This window comes from Haliotis rufescens, unplaced genomic scaffold, assembly GCF_023055435.1.
Source record: "Haliotis rufescens isolate VD_foot unplaced genomic scaffold, xgHalRufe1.0.p SCAF_3, whole genome shotgun sequence".
Classification (NCBI taxonomy): Eukaryota; Metazoa; Mollusca; class Gastropoda; order Lepetellida; family Haliotidae; genus Haliotis; species Haliotis rufescens.
In genome coordinates, this window is record NW_025964001.1 from 27,259,860 (window position 1) to 27,274,898 (window position 15,039).

General features: G+C 41.6%; 1 protein-coding gene across 2 annotated transcripts; it reads right to left on the reverse strand.

Annotated features, from left to right (window-relative positions):
- Positions 1-2,411: 2,411 nt before the first annotated feature.
- On the reverse strand, positions 2,412-10,644 carry LOC124145010 (toll-like receptor 3). Of its 2 annotated transcripts, none has more exons than XM_046514647.2 (2): positions 10,509-10,644; positions 2,412-4,980 (listed from the first exon to the last, which is right to left on the reverse strand). In XM_046514647.2, exon 2 carries the CDS (start codon positions 4,820-4,822, stop codon positions 2,678-2,680), a length of 2,145 nt encoding a protein of 714 aa, XP_046370603.2. In that variant the 5' UTR covers positions 4,823-4,980; positions 10,509-10,644; the 3' UTR covers positions 2,412-2,677. The 2 variants fall into 2 exon arrangements, with proteins under 2 accessions (XP_046370603.2, XP_048259924.1); XM_048403967.1 differs by lacking the exon at positions 10,509-10,644 and adding an exon at positions 6,198-6,368.
- Between the last annotated feature and the right edge of the window lie 4,395 nt (positions 10,645-15,039).

A 15,039-nucleotide genomic window follows, 5' to 3' on the forward strand; every position in this document is an offset into this window, starting at 1 on the left:
CGTAATATGTTGTGGCATCGTAAATTGTCCCTTTAACAAAATATCTCCGAAATGTATCACAAAGTCATTGAGCAAGTTCCAATTTTAAGATACAACCGCTTCATTATTTAATAATACGTTGTCGCATTGTAGCCCTTTGGTGAAAATCAAAACAATTATTAAAAGCGGCGACAACGCGACAACGCAACCACGCTACTTGGTCAACTGGGGCACGTTCTGTTTGTTTCTGTTAGGGCGACAATGTCCCTTCTAAGCCTCCTTACAAAACAGCAACACGACTACTTTAGCACACTGAAGATGTTGTTCAGATTCCACACACCCTGGTTTCAGCAAAGATATCAGTAAACCACACTGATATGCCTTCTATTGAACTTGACCACAGAACACTGATACTGAGATAGTGAACTTTGGCGGGACATCTCCATGTGTGAGTGTGTGTGTGAGTGTGTGTGAGAGTGTGTGTGTGTGTGTGTGTGTGTGTGTGTGTGTGTGGAGAACAGATCTCAGCAAAGAGTTTCCAAAGACAGAAAATAAAATAGGCCTATGATTTCTTTAATAAACTTTTCAAATCAACCATAATTGTAAACAAAACACAAACGGAACATCCTGGATCTGCCTCTGCACCGATTAATAAACATAACCCCCTTTACAGCCTACAGTGAATATAGTGAATATAGTGAATACAGTGAATACAATGAATATATAGTGAATACAGTGAATATAGTGAATACAATGGATATAGTGAATATAGTGAATATGGTGAATACAATGGATATAGTGAATACAGTGAATGCAGTGAATACAATGGATATAGTGAATACAATGGATATAGTGAATATAGTGAATACAATGGATATAGTGAATACAGTGAATATGGTGAATACAATGGATATAGTGAATACAGTGAATGCAGTGAATACAATGGATATAGTGAATACAATGGATATAGTGAATATAGTGAATACAATGGATATACACATGTAGTGAAAACAGTGAATATAGTGAATAAAGTGAATATAATGAATACAGTGACTAAAGTGAATATACTGAATACAGTAAATACAGTGCATACTTGCTACTTTCGACTGGGGCCGGTCGGGTAGCCTAGTGGTTAAAGCGTTCGCTCGTCACGCCGAAGACCCGGGTTCGATTCCCGACATGGGTACAATGTGTGAAGCCCATTTCTTGTGTCCCCCGCCGTGATATTGCTGCAATATTGCTAAAAGCGGCGTTAAACCATACTCACTCACTACTTTCGACTGTCTAACTTTTTGAACTACGCATAGTGGTATACTACATGGAGGAGTAACGTTACTACGATAATACCACTTTAAGAAACTGTTGAAGAAACGAAGAAACCCCTAAAGAAATAGGTACCTTAGCCTGAAGAATAAGCTCTCTCGGTAATCCGCCCTTAAAATACGCTCTTATAGGCTGTTATATTGCACCTACATTAACAGCCAATAACGGATATACTTAGATTAAAGGTTATTAAAGATTAGATATATCTCTCTCTCTCTCTCTCTCTCTCTCTCTCTCTCTCTCTCTCTCTCTCTCTCTCTCTCTCTCTCTCTCTCTCTCTCTCTCTCTCTCTCTCTCTCTCTCTCTCTGCTAGGATCGCCCAAACACCCTTGCTGCGTTTTTATTTTTATTTTATTTTAATGTGTATATTATAGTATTAATGAAGTCTTTGAAAGGCATTAATAAGTGATACACACGAGGAAGAGAATTTATGGATGTCAACTTCTTTATTGCGTCCTGGTCTCAACTAAGTGTGGGAGGAAAGTTGAAAGTGACTCAGCTCAGAGATCTTTGCTATAAACACTACAAATAGGTAAGATACATACATATATATAAACAAATACAAATTGAATTCATGAAAATGAATGAAAAGCTTATAAAGTTCAGGAGTACTCTGATGTGAATATATAACGTCATTGTGATAATCCTCGATTATTCAATGTATCATAATTTCCATTCCAGTATGGTAATTCCACGGGCTAACTCGTTTACAGATATAATTGAAACGACCGTCCAAGTATGGAACAGTCATGAGCGAGAGGCATTCTGTGGGACTTTACAGAATAGAGATTAAAGCAGCAAATATAATCTATTTCGGCGAAAAATCGAGACTGGTTATTCCCTGGCGTTGACGACCGCCTCCGTGGTCTAGTGGTAGAGCGTCCGCCCGGAGAGCGGAAGGTCCGGGGTTCCATCCCCAACCGCGTCATACCAAAAGACGTTAAAAGATGGTACATGTTGTTACCCTGTCTGGCGCTCGGCACTAAGGGGATAAAACAAGGGCTGTCGGCTCGGAGTCAGTATACTGTGTCTGAGTGGGGTATTCATGTTAAACTGCGGCATGGTATCTCAGTGAGCTAGCACTATACATCGGCATCAGTCCGGACTAGTACAAGCAGCCACCCAAACACACACATACATGCACGTCGCTATATAAGTGCAATAATCTTGCGACGTTAAACCCCATTTCACCTCACCTCACCTCACCTCACCTGGCGTTGACGTTTTACATTCAATTATAATAGGATGGAGGTATTGATAGTCAAGTAAATATAGAAGCGGGGTGTTGTCATAAACATTAATCTTTGAAGATACGACAACGTCATCAAAGATTGCTTTGCGACAATTAGAAGCATAGTTTCAATTTGTACAACTGCTACACCGACAGCCTCCTTCTTCTACATGATGTCGTGTCTGTTGGCCTTTTCACCAGAAGTCGCAGACGATTAAAGAAGGCCTGTCTGGTATGACTCTCTTCTCCCCATTCCAGGTAGGTTGTCGTCTGCAGCATTGCTCTCAGCGACTTGGTCACGTGACACGGGTCTATGTCTTCAAGCATCACCACCACCAGGAGGCGCTGACCATATGCTATCACATGCCGTTGAATTAAATTCAACTCAAACTGGCACCAGTCACTTTTAAGAAAGTTATTCGACAGAACAATGATCATCTTCCGGCTGTTCTCAACACTATGAACTATGTTGTCGATTATCATTCTGCCCACTTCAAAGTCTCGGCTATGGATGCATAATTTGAGTCCATCGGATCCTTCCAATACAGGCATCAGGTGCTGCCTCACCCAGGCCAGGTCGTCGATGTAGTACGCTACGAAGACGTCGTACAGAAACTCTCGTCTGTCTACCACCTCCCGTTCCCTATGTTTCATCATGAACACCAGATACATCAAGTTCCACCCATAGTGGTAGAGGAGAGACAGGGTTACCAGGAGAGTGATGAGGACCACAAGGAGGATCATCAGGACGTTCCAGCTCAACAGACACTTCTCTTCGGATATCCGAACATCTAGGAGGTGGGTGCCATGCAGGTCTCTGGGACTATTACAAATATAGCCTTCTTTGTGCCATTCAGCTCGGAATAGATGAGGGTCTCTTTGAAAGGTTTCAATGAACCAGAGAGATTCGCATCCACATGAAAATATGTTGCCGGATAAATCTACATATCCAGATCCTTTCATGAAATGAGGTGGAAAGCTCGACTTATTGACTGAAGTGATTTCGTTATACGCCAGAAATAGATGTGTAAGTTTTTTCATGTTGTTAAAGACGCCTGGTTGTGCGTCTTTAATTGCGTTGGAGCTCAAATCAAGCTGAATGAGATGCTTAAGATGGCTAGAAATGGCTCTTGGGATGTGTTTAATTCTACAATCTCCTATATTTAACACCTTAAGATTGGCCAGGTTTGGGAATAAAGTATCATAGTGCACATCAAGTAAATTTGGGAATGAATTAGAATTTAAATTCAAGGATTGAAGTGAAGGGCATTTTAGAAAAATCTTAAGAGGAATTTCCTTTGACTTATTAAAATGGATATGGTTGTTTCGAAAGGAAATGTGTTGAAGAGTCGAGCTGTTGAGTGCTTCGTGTTCCACCTTCCTCAGGGTACATCCAATAGAAGACAGTCTGAGAGTTGTTAGAGATTTCAGACCAGAAAATTGATTATTCCATAACTCCAACAAGATGTTCCCATCCAAGATCAGCTCCCTTAAATTATCGAGGCAGTCATATTGGCTCTTGGACAAAACGCGTATATTGTTAAACATGATTTCTAGTCGAGTCAAATTTGGAAAGTGTGATGTTTTGTTTCGACACAGTTTAGGGAATTCTTCTAACCGATTGTAGTCGAAACAGAGACGTTGTATATCCTGTACATAGTCCGTTCTCATAATAGACATATGAGTTATGGAGTTTGCTCTCAGATTGAGATAAACGAGTCCTTTCAGTGGTTCAAATAATTCCACTTGATACATCTTTAGTTGGTTGTTGACAAGGCTGAGGGTGAGGTTGGGGGGATGAGCTGGAGGGAGGAAGAAATCTTGAGGGAATAACGTCACATCCATATGGCTGATAGTCAGACTCCTGATTGATACGTTCCCAAGGCTGGCGACAGCTGAAGCTAGTGAACCCATGCTTATGTTGTTACTGGAGAAAACTATTCTATCCAGGTTGAAGAAACTATTGAAGGCATCACTGGAGATGAAGGAAATACGGTTGGCGAACAAGAGCAGAGATCTCAAGCTGGACTTGGGTATGTTATGGAACATTTCTCCGGTCACATTGGTCAGGATATTTTGGTCTAATGTCAAATACAGGGGAAGGGACTTGTTGGGTGGCGTTGGGATGTGTGTGAAGTTACCACCTGAACAGTTCATATACACAGCATGGGTGGGATGTGGTCGACAGAGGCATTGTCTATTTGAGCACAGTTTCCATATCACGTCACCATCGACGCCGAGCAGCCCCAAGACACACACCAGGGCGACACTGGACTTTACCAGGAACATTTTTATCAGTTCAAGTTCCCCGCGAGGCCACCGACCTTCCTTGGGACGTCTTTGTTCAACTAGAAATTACGGATCTCTAACGTAGGATTTCCCTGTGTTGCGTGTGATATTGGTGCAGTTCTCCTACTCGGGAAGTTGATAGACCTCTTGAATCAAGTCTACAAAATAAAAGGCACGTTTTACTAAACAGTAATTTAGTGTCGTACCTAAATCGGAATTCAAACTTATAATTATTTTGTAGACTATAACGATTGACACATACATTAATCAACGGAGACTAATACTTTCTATTTAAGAAATTACTTATTCTACTGAGGGGCGGTCGGGTAGCCTAGTGGTTAAAGCGTTCGCTCGTCACGCCGAAGACCCGGGTTCGATTCCCGACATGGGTACAATGTGGGAAGCCCATTTCTGGTGTCCCCCGCCGTGATATTGCTGGAATATTGCTAAAAGCGGCGTAAAACCATACTCACTCACTCACTTATTCTACTGTCTAAATCCGAACAGTGAGCACACCGGTTTTACGTTTGTTTCTCCATAAATTATGATGCAGGTCTCAGACGTTTACCACTTGGGTGAAACCCACGAGCACGGGTATGGTGCTGACAAACCTAGAAACATACCGAGATTCGAACCCACAATCATTGGTTTCTGGTGTACCCAAGGGACGTAACTCTGCACAGCGAATCGCGGCGCCTTAGACGACTGGGCCACCCGAGCCCACCTATTCAACTAAGAATATAGTATGTCAAACTCGACTGTGGTGTCACCATTGTATATCTGTGGTGGCGTAATAGATACTACAGGACGTTTATGGTGTTCCTCGTTTTGATATTGCTGAAATACTGCTAAAAGCGGCGTAAAACCTCACTCACTCACTCACTGTGTCGGACAACAAGGCACGCCGCTTGTGAAGCACTACCGGGTACGATACAGGGCTTATAATCAATGTTATCAGATACAGGACACATGGGGTCCACTCGAAGTAGGAAGAACATCCTTGTAAATGGAAGAAAGATCGATAGATGCGATATTGCCGTCGTATGACAGGAGTGGGCTGCTTCAGTTAACAAACACACATTTGCCTGTGGCTGGGTCTACGTGTAAAGCAGGACACGTGTACCCTTTTTCGCGAACACCTCGTGTCACGGATTTTCAGTGATCCATGTATAGAGTTTTTATTACTTTGTTTTGCCTTCTACCGCCAATGGAATATATTTCGGCAGAACCAGCCTAGTGGTTAAAGCGTTCGCTCGTCATGCCGAAGACCCGGGTTCGATTCCCGACATGGGTACAATGTGTGAAGCCCATTTCTGGTGTCCCCCGCCGTGATATTGCTGGAATATTGCTAAAAGCGGCGTAAAACCATACTCACTCACTATTTCGGCAGATAATCGAGAATGATAATTCCAGGCGTTGATGTTTTGAACTCCAACATGGGACTACGGGGAAGTGGCTCCTTCAAGACAATGCAGCTGCAGGAGTCCGCTTCAGTGGGAAATCCCAAAATATACGAAAAACGGAATGGGTCTGGGAACGAAATATAGATCGATCACACATACCGTATTCGACGTAATAAGCGCCCTGGGCGCTCTCAAAATTAGGAACGGGGGCTCTTATTTGAATAATATTTTGATGAAAAAATAATTTGAAAGATAAATTTCGTGGTTTATGCTGACAGCATGAAATGTTTATGTACGACAGATATATTTTTTCAGAATTTAATTGCCCATAATTAAGGGTACATATAACACATGAGTGCGTATTATACGCGAAAAAATAAGTCTTGTGTACAGTGATCAATCGGAAGGGTGCCAATTGGGATTGTTCACAAGCCAATATATTATCATCGCCGTGGGCACTTATTAGAGCGGGGCGCTTATTACGTCGAATACGGTATACTTGAAGTCTGGCAATAAATTGTAAGTGATACAGATGCACAATTGCAGATGAATGGCTACGCCACTTTACGCGGAGTCTACGTCCATTTTTACCGCCATAAATGCAAAAAATAATATTAAAGTCAATTCTTAAATGAATAGGTATTTTCGGATGTGCGATATATCATTGATATAACCGTCGTTGGATATGTTGTGTATCATTGTGTAAATTAAAACACAAACAATTTACCATAGCGTACATATAGCGGAAGTGTTACGATCTTTCCTTGGTTGAAGTGTCTGTATCAAACATAAGGAATAAAGAACTGTGTGCATAAAACTGAAGTGGGGATTTCCCTTAATTGAAGTACTTTAGCCACACGATTCCTGCTAACAATATGGTTCGATTATGGAACACCGTTTTCTGTGAACTTTATGATAAATACTCTTTAAAACAACAGCGGATATTCGGAAATAACTTCATGTTTCCAAATTTTATAAAAATAGTTTCTAGTAATAGTTGTATGATAACGAACGAATTGGGAACACATTACAGCCGGCTGGTTGGTTGTTTAACGCCGCACTCAGCAATATTCCAGCTATACGACGGAAGTCTGTAAATAATCAAGTCTGGGCCGGACAATCCAGTGATTTATATTATGAGCATCGATCCACGCATTTGGGATCGATGACATGTATCAACCAAGTCAGCGAGCCTGGCCACCCGATGCCGTTAGTCGCCTTTTACGACAAGCATAGTCGCCTTTTATGGCAAGCACGGGCGTTGTCGGGCTGAAAGACAAACCGACGACCCAGACGCCTTGATTAAAGGACAACAAAGGGTTTCAGTATGTTGTATCGATGGTACTGTCCTGTGACCCTCCCTGGCACAATATGGGGTGTGGTTCGCCCAGTCACAGTTATGCCCACACTATAACCGATACACCATCGAATCAGCCATGAGTTCTCAGGTTGACATTGGTTTGACGTTCATTTCGACGTCGCCAGACACGACCACGCCTATCAAGGAAGTGCAAAGTGAGTCGGGACTCATCTGAATACATGACACGTGACGAGCGACGCTTGCCACATTTTCGGCGTTCTGTACGACGTCTGTTGGCAAAATGACGTTTTGTTTGGGGCGTCACAACACGTTGCCGTGGAGATGAACTGCACGTGGACGATTTCTAATCGTCTGACCCGTAACTCGTACTCCAATAGCCTGGTGAAAGATGGCAACAATTTGATTCGCCGTTTGAGCTGGATTTCGTTGAGCCTTGTTTGTCAATCGATCATGTTCTCTTGTTGTTGACCTGGGACGCCCTGAACGGGGTCGAACCTCGAACGGTGTTATCGAACGATGAAAACCTTTATTATACTGTAATAGAGTGATATTACAGTTTAATAAAGAAATTGTTAGCCATAAATAGTTCATTGTCTGTTAGTAAATCACAATTGTATGCTAAGCAGATTCAATAAGATTGACATAAATAATGGTTCACAGAGATTAATCGACCTTCCTTGAAAGTAAAGGACACACTACGCCAGCCTGGTTTCCTGGGTATGCTGCGCTGGCTCAGTGTGGCGCCAGCGCAACATACCCAGGGAACCAGGCTGACCCTACGCACGTATGTAGTGTCAGCTGGGCCCCGTCTCTAATAACAAAATATACCAGATTTATACTTTTCACAGGTGTGTCCCTCCCCTGTATCGGCATTAGCGTAGTGTTTTAAGTTTTGGCCTGTACCGGCTCCTAGCATGGCGTAGGTTGACGACGCGCATAGGGAGCCGGGAACCAGCTTAGTATGTAGTGCTGCTGCGTGAGGTACGAGAAAACTATTGGATGTGATTTGTTGTTAAGTTTAATACAGATATAAACGTTCTTGTTTGTCTACAACACTTATCTTTGTTCTAATACTTTCTATTACATTTACATTTCACGATCCCCCACTTTTGTTCAAGAGTAGACTTGAAGAAATAACAATGTTTATATTTCATCCAATGTCTCCCCCGAAGACGATTCACATGTTGATGTCCCTTTCACGTCCCAGTTTGATCAACAGCGTACATCGAACATTATTAAACCAAACCGCTTACCATGTCGGCAACAGGCGGTTAAGTGTTCGAACATCAGTCATACAGATAGAACCAGATTGAATGAGACAAAGCACGCGCATGCCTATCCGGTAGGATACACTTAATTCCTGGTACTACGTAGCTCTTACGTCTCATTGCTCTCATGGGCGAAACCGCAATCAGTGGTTCATATCAAGCTTCTCACAGCGATAGCCCGTTCGCGGAGGTCTCTATACTATATTACCGAGAGTGTAACGAAGGTGTTACGCGCTGGGAAGGAGCTTGGGTTCATATTGGGAAAGGGAGGTCACTCTTATTTGAATCGGGAGCTATCTCCGTTGTTTTCGTATTTGCGAGAAATGGCGTCAGTCACGTTGTGCGTTGTTATTGGTCGAGATTTTAAATGGCCATCTAATCCATAAGGTAAACCGTATTCTCAATTAAGTGTTTGAATACATGAGATCTATAAATATATCATTCCATCGGTACTCTTCGTAGTGCCGATAAAATGTGCGTCCACTTCCCCCCTGTCTTATCTAGTGATCGAAACAAGTGGGCCCGCATTTGTATATCGCCTAGCTTCGTTAGCTTTAACTAGTGCTGATAATCAATTCCTAAACGTGGACGGACTTTCTTCCGTCATAGCGATTGCAACAAGAGGCACCACATTTATAAATCGCGAAATTCCAATTATTGAATAACCATTTTCAAAAATGTGGGACCACATTGTTACCGTTCTATATGGTGATCAAAACAAGTGGACCCACATTTGTATATCGCCTAGCTTCATTAGGTTGCTCAGTTAGTGCTGAATATCAATTTCTAAATGTGGGCCCACTTTTTCTATCATAGTGACTGCAACAGGAGGGACCACATTTATAAATCGCTTAGCTTCACTAGCTTGGCTTAAGTACTTGTAACTATTTTCTAAATCGTGGGTCCACTTCTTCCGTCATATATTGTTCAAACAGGTGGGCCCACATTTGTAAATCACCGGGCTTCATTGGGTTGACTAAATCATTAAGTGGGCTCACATTTGTAAATATTTTGCATGGTTTTATAGCAATATATATTATTCTCTGATAATTCTCATATTGTAATATTGATGGGAAATGTCTTTGTAAATTACTAAGTGTGACGTTAATTCCACGAAAGGTACACAAAGTCTTTGAAGTTTGAATAACGTCATTATAGCTGACCACACTCGTTCCATAATAGTTTTACAAAAATAGTTACAAAGCTAGAAACTTAGATTAACTTCAAATTAAATTTACAGAGGCAATACCACTCATTCTACTTTTTTCCAGAATAACACATCAATCTAACCATAAGTGTCGGTGGCGATATGAGCCTGAAAATATGTCTGTACCTGAATCGAACTCGGATATGATACAAGCCTATTACCTCAATATCTTCCGAGATCTTGTTCCATAAAAGTAATATTAATGACCCCACGACCTAGTTTTGCGATGTTCGTGGAAGTTCTGCAGTACTGCCTACGCATTTGTACATTGTAATCCAATTATAAATCACAATACTTATTTTAAATAGACAAAATAGCAGTTCGTGATGCGGGTTTGTTTACGTAGTACATATTCTCAACAACAAATGCGTTTAGTTTCGAATGTGGGCCGACTTTCGTTAGCCCGCTTCTCGAATCACCTATAATGCGGTTTCCCTGGCCAATGCATAATCACCCGTAACATAAATACAGAATGTTGCCAACTTACGTGAAATGTTGACCGTAGACGGACGGGTATCTTCACAGGAGCGGACAACGTCTGTGCAACATCAGCGTGTGTAGTCACTGACAGGGCAGTGATGGTCACATCCACACGACTTCCGGGTGCACACCGTGAGTTATTTTGAACAAATTACAAGTTGTAACGTGTACGCTAATATTAGATTTCGGTTTCAGGGTCTTTTCCCGACCGTATGTTAAAATGGTTTTGCTCGAGAATAGCATGCATTGCTTGTGCATTGTCGTCAGTGAGTGCGTAAGTTGGGTTGGACGCCGCTTTAAACAGAATTTCACTTACATGTTGGTTGGTTGGTTGGTTTGTTGTTTAACGCCGCACTCAGCAATATTCCAGCTATATGACGGCGGTCTGTAAATAATCGAGTCTGGACCAGACAACCCAGTGATTAACATCATGAACATCGATCCACGCAATTAGGATCAATGACATGTATCAACCAAGTCAGCGAACCTGACCACCCGATCCCGTCAGTCGCCTTTTACGACAAGCATAGTCACCTTTTACGGCAAGCATGGGTTGCTGAAGACCTATTCTACCCTATCTTCCCGAGGCAAGTGAGTTAACTGGACTTTTAAATTCAGTTAACTCTCTTGCCTCGGGAAGATGATTCTACCCCGGAATCTTCACGGGTCCACTTACATGTAGACGAGTCATTAATGTACGAGAGGAGCCGTAGTGAAGCAGGTCGTCACCGTTTACCAGTATGGTAAAACCTATACGTACGGTGCTGATCATCTTACCGAGGCAAGGGCGTTAACTGACTATAAAAGTCTAGTATCCACCTTTGCCGAACAAGGCTGGACTTTCGGAGTTATATTTTGGCTGGACTAACGGTACATGCATAGTTCAATCAAAAGCGCGTGACGATGTAGCTTTCCGGTTCGGAAACGACATGGATTTCAACCTATAGATTTCGGTTGCAAAGCATGTGTACCGTCAACTGGGGGTCGACAGATTTTTTGCAAATTTTTTTTAAATGTTTTTAATCAAATTGCTCAAGTGATTTGATGCACTTCTCGGGGTGAGACCGTCCCTTTTTACAATATAGATTTTGATTATTGATCAGATCGTCTTGACTGGGCGCCGCCATTTTGCTTGAAGCAAATGCAAGTGATATGAGAGATGTAATCTGATTGGTCAATCGGAGGAACATAGAATGGACTCGTAATAGCCACTGGTGGCGCTAGGATCGAGCCCAGAATTTCCATCCTAGTTCGGCAAGGGTAGAAACTGGACTTTTATAGTCAGCTAACGCCCTTGCCTCGGGAGGATGGGTGCTGATACACCCAGTATCACGACTGTTGTCTAACGCGGCACTCAGCAATGTTCCATATAAGCATCTGTACAAACCAGTTCAAGATTAAAGGGTCTAAATGATGAGAAGCAACGCTTTTCTGTAGTTAGTCGTGCCAGGGAATTCTCAGGGGTTTCCCCCCAGAAATATGATAGTAATCCGTCAGTGTTTACGTCATTTCAGGAATACAATTTCGTAAAAAAAAACGTATGAACGTCAAAACGTGTCGTTACTTATGAATTTTTCGTCCAATGGAAAAGCCGTATTTTGTGTGAACTTCAGATAAAACACTTATTACGTATTCAAAATATGAACAAAAGTTGAAGCGGGATATGAAACTCGTCCCACCACATGCGGACGTTATTAAGGCTGCCAGTCAATTGTGTTATTCTTGCGAGGACGTCACACAGACATGGTGTCTTTAATCAATATGTATATCTAAACCAATTCGCTAGTGATGAATTTCAGTGTAGTATTCTATCTTTACTTCTGATACATATTGTGAATTTGGTTATTGAATACATGTGTAGTTGATATTATATATGTTTTCAAGATAGTCAAACACGGTCATGACCAACGTTGTATAGACTAAACACCGATATGTCATTAAAAGGAGTGAGTGAGTGAGTATGGTTTTACGCCGCATTTAGCAAAATTCCAGCAATATCACGGTGGGGGAAATAAAAGACTCCTTCCAAATCTCACGAGGAAGCAGGAAGAACAATGGAACATTGACCCATGTGTATATTTGCTTTCACAGATTGAAAGCTATTTCACATGTGCACTGGTTTCATTCCCTCACATTCGGTGAGTGAGTGAATGAGTGAGTGAGTATGGTTTTACGCCGCATTTAGCAATATTCGAGCAATATCACGGTGGGGGACACCACAAATGGGTTTCACACAATGTACCAATGTCGGGAATCGAACCCGGGTCTTCGGCGTGACGAGCGAACGCTTTAACCACTAGGCTACCCGACCGCCCCTATTAAGAGGATTATCACTTGTAGCTAGACAAGACACCGGTATGTCTATTACAGAAAACAACATCTTTCCTCCAAACAAATAAAAAATCACTTATTTACGTATCAATATGAAAACCAAAATACTGTATTTATATAAAACTAGGATTTTTTGAATTATAAATAACATGTACTACACTGACAAGCGAAATAAATTATTATAATATTCTAATTACGATTTATTATTTTTCACTATAAATTATGACGCCCTACACATCACTACAACGATATTTTGACCACCACATATATTCGTCCTCCTATGCTATGAAGATATCTATCGGATTTTTACTACAAATGGCCGTCAGCATTTGACAAAGGTGAAACGCACATTTTTTAACGTGGAATTATTATTTTCGGTGTGCCGCCAAAGTAAACATCACTTTCGATTTCCCTCCATCAGCTGAAAAGCTCAAACACTATTCAAACCAGCTTTAAACCAAATGCATGCTCTCGCTGCTGTTTCGACATAAATGTGTGTTTGAGTAATTATATATCCCCCAACTACTGTGCAACGTGAGCGAGTAAGTATGGATGACTGTAAGGGACATTCTCGCCATCTCGCTTTCTCGTGTTTTTGGCATATTTAGCTCGTTACCAAAGATCGAGAATGCGAGATCGCGAGAATGTCCCGTACAGTATTCCATACGTAATGTCTCTTCTATGAACAAGTTCTGTCTATCAGCAGGAATTAGACACCAAATCTTTTATCATCTTCCTTGATCAACTTTGTTTAGGTGTTTGAACCAATCAAACTGATTTTATGAAAACCGTTGCAGAAACGACCCGGTTGATCCTATCAACCTGATCTTACGAAATTCGTAGCAGATATTGTTTAACATTCGTTAGGTTAAATCATTTTGATTCTCAAAAATAATATCTACAAATAAATCCTTGTCTAGGGTGTATCGCATCCTGGAAATTGTTAGGTGCGACAATTTGAGGTGGTTGTATTTGCGGTCAATTAGACATCATCTTCAAGGTACATAACAACGAATATGATCTGTTGACTTTAAATGGACATGCGCCGGGGCGCTGTTTTATATCTCACTGTTGATGAGGATCAGCTTTTACAATTGTAATACAGATGAACGGGTGAACGTTATATATTTCACTTATATAGTTTGTTTGTTTGTGTACTGTTTAACGCCGCACTCAGCAATATTCCAGGTATAGGACGGCGGTCTGTAAATAATCGATTGGACCAGAAAATCCAGTGACTGGCATTATGAGTATCGATCTACGCAATTGGAATACGATGACATTCATCAACCAAGTCAGCGAGCCTGACCACCCGATCCCATTAGTCGCCTTTTACGACAAGCATTGTCGCCTTTTACGACAAGCATAGTCGCCTCTTACGACAAGCATGGCCGCCTCTTACGACAAGCATCGTCGCCTTTTACGGCAAGCATAGTCATATTGATATTTGGATAAACGCCTAAAGTGGGTTTCAGAAATATGTGGCGCTGATAAACGAAAAAACATTGTCAGATACATGATCATAGGTTTCTGGGCGCAATATGTCATCGTGCGGCGCCTTAGACGACTGGGACGCCCGTGCCACAGGAATTGAGGGTGATGAATGAGTATGGTTTTACGCCGCTTTTAGCAATATTCCAGCAATATCACGGCGGGGGACAACGGAAATTTGCTTCACACATTGTACCTACGTGGGGAATCGCACCTGGGTCTTCGACCGCACTGTTGGTAATATTATAATGAAACAGTACTCATTATAATGTGACAGTGTTTCTGTTGGAAACAAACTTTTTCCTTGTCGAAGCCATGTTAAGTAGAAATGTTGACGTAATACACACGTGATTGTTGACATATATGTATTGACGTGATAATGTACACTGAACAAAAAATGCTTGGGATCATGAATATGTTTTTAGGGGATAAATATATTCATGATCCCTATCTTATTTTTGGTTCAGTATATAAAGTTTAACAAAATTATTTCGTTTCAAAGGTAATAATTTTGTTTTTCTTACCACCGTTTCTTAAATATCTCACCAGAAAGGGACCTCACAGATTGTACCCATGTTGGGAATCGAACCCAGGTCTTCGGCGTGACGAGCGAATACTTTAACCACTAGGCTACCCCTCCGTTGACTCAGAGAAAACTGTACTTGGAAAGACGTGTAAGGTTACACATATAGTGACTGTTAAATCATGATTAGGGT